We start from the raw sequence: 2,181 nt of genomic DNA on the forward strand, positions 1-2,181 counted from the left end.
ACAATTATAATTCCCAATATTCCTATCTTACATGCATGTGTATATTATTAAAATAGGTAGAAGAAATCAATATCCAAAAGGCAATCAAACACAAAACCTTTTCAAATACTCAAGTTTAATTTTTTCTTCTCCTTTGGGCTAACTCCATTCATACACATATGGCCTTGAACCTCTGGCAGGGTAGATCTCAGTATGCCCAGGCCAGTGTCAGCCATCCTTTTTAACCAGTGTGTAATCGAATCCAGGCAACTCCTGAAGCTGCAGCTCTTCTCTCCACTGATATATTTTTTCCCATGCCCCTTCATTCTTTCTCTCACAAAACCAAACAATTTCATAGGTCTGGTGTTTTTGCAATGAATCCTGCTCACAGCACCAATTGTTTAAACCAAGTAGGGACCATGTCTGACATTCTCTGACTCCACAAGAGGGAAAGAGAACAAAACTCAAAATCAGCCCAAGACCAATTCCTATGAGGTGGAGACCAGACATTCTTCCACCTTATATTTGTGCCATTAAAATCAGTCAGACTTGAGAAACAATTTAGAAAATTTATCTTATGATTTTGTTTCTCTAGAACTCCACTATCTCAGTACCACATGTCTTAGGCCAGGTTTTCTAGAGAAATAAAACCAGTGAAAAATATATATGTATATGTTTATTATCAAGGAAAAGGCTTACAATTGTTGAATACCAGGTCTCAAGAGGAAGAGAGAGAGTGTCTCCTGTTTGCGCATTATATTGGGAGTAGGCCACACCCCCAGGAAAGCATCCCATTAATGGATTGGCTGACCATAACCACTCATCATAGAGTCACCTATGCCTGTATTAAGTTTAATTACCATGCAAATAAGCATATCTCAACCGCTAAACCTCTGAAAATCCTCACCTAGTCAAGTTGACACAAACCTAACCATTACAATAGATCCACAGTTATTGGACAAATAGAAAAATGTATTGGTGATGACATATATGGGATGTAATATAGGATTAGGAAATTCTGAGATTGGCTAAGAATCCAGATGAAAGACCTAATGATGCACACTCATTCTGGACCATATTTCTGTATGATTAATGAAACCCTATAAAGAAGTTCTACTCTGCACACATGACGATTCAACTCAATGTCAACTAACAATGACAACAATTTAGGGATTGGGTCCCACAAAATGAGAGGCTTTTCGATCACCGTATTTTGCTTTCAAATTATTCTTATTATTGTCATACCTAATTACATATAACCTCAAAAGTTAATCCATATTATCCAAAAGTAATTAAAAACGTCAAGAAGAAACCATACTATTGTGCAAAGTGTTTACACTGTGACCGTGGGAAAGAAGATCTACTTGGGATTTAATTTCATTAACAATAAAAAAAATGATATCCAAAGTCACATTCAAAAATCAAACCAAAGCAGTGTAAAGAAGAGGCAAGAATGACCCCCAAATCGACCAAAGCCCTCGCATCTTGCCCTGTCACCACATCCCCTTGTTCAGTGCCTGAGCCCTGCCAAAGAAGCCACCATGCCCAAGAGAAAGGCTGAGGGGGATCCCAAGGGAGATAAAGCCAAGGTGAAGAATGAACCTCAGAGGAGATCCGCAAGGTTATCTGCTAAACCTGCTCTTCCAAAACCAGAGCCTAAGCCTAAAAAGGCCCTTGCAAAAAAAGGAGAGAAGATACCCAAAGGGAATAAGGGGAAAGCTGATGCGGGCGAGAATGGGAATAAACCTGCCAAAGGGATGTGCCAAACAGACCAGACACAGAAAGCTGAAGGTGCTGGGGATGCCAAGTGAAGTGTGCACATTTTTGATAACTGTGTACTTCTGGTGACTGGACAGTTTGAAATACTATTTTTTTACCAAGTTTTATTAAAATGCAGAATTTTGTTTTACTTTTTTTTTTTTTTCTTTAAGACATTGTTGCAGGAACACAAATCACTTCATTGATTTTTGGAAAGGGGCAAATGTCACTGATACAATGTCTCCAAAGCTGGATTGATATGGAAGCAAACACCTTTCCCATCTAGTTTTGAGAGATTCCCTTTTGGTTCCCAGGAGGAGGCATTCCCTGACATTAACACACATTAACCACCTTGGCATCACTATAAGATTTTTTTTTACAACTTCATATCCTCTTCTCCCTCTCTGCCTTCAGCATAGACTTGACTCCCCAAAACCCGGAGAC

General features: G+C 39.0%; 1 protein-coding gene across 1 annotated transcript; it reads left to right on the forward strand.

Annotated features, from left to right (window-relative positions):
• Positions 1–1,520: 1,520 nt before the first annotated feature.
• On the forward strand, positions 1,521–1,790 carry LOC102814181 (non-histone chromosomal protein HMG-17-like). The gene has a single exon (XM_006876096.1). It carries the CDS (start codon positions 1,521–1,523, stop codon positions 1,788–1,790), a length of 270 nt encoding a protein of 89 aa, XP_006876158.1.
• The last annotated feature ends 391 nt before the right edge of the window (positions 1,791–2,181 follow it).

Source organism: Chrysochloris asiatica, unplaced genomic scaffold (assembly GCF_000296735.1).
Source record: "Chrysochloris asiatica unplaced genomic scaffold, ChrAsi1.0 scaffold00353, whole genome shotgun sequence".
Lineage (NCBI taxonomy): Eukaryota > Metazoa > Chordata > Mammalia > Afrosoricida > Chrysochloridae > Chrysochloris > Chrysochloris asiatica.

Bases quoted from the DNA above. Each gene is read 5' to 3' on its own strand.
- LOC102814181 (XM_006876096.1), top strand. From the start codon at position 1,521: ATGCCCAAGAGAAAGGCTGAGGGGGATCCCAAGGGAGATAAAGCCAAG.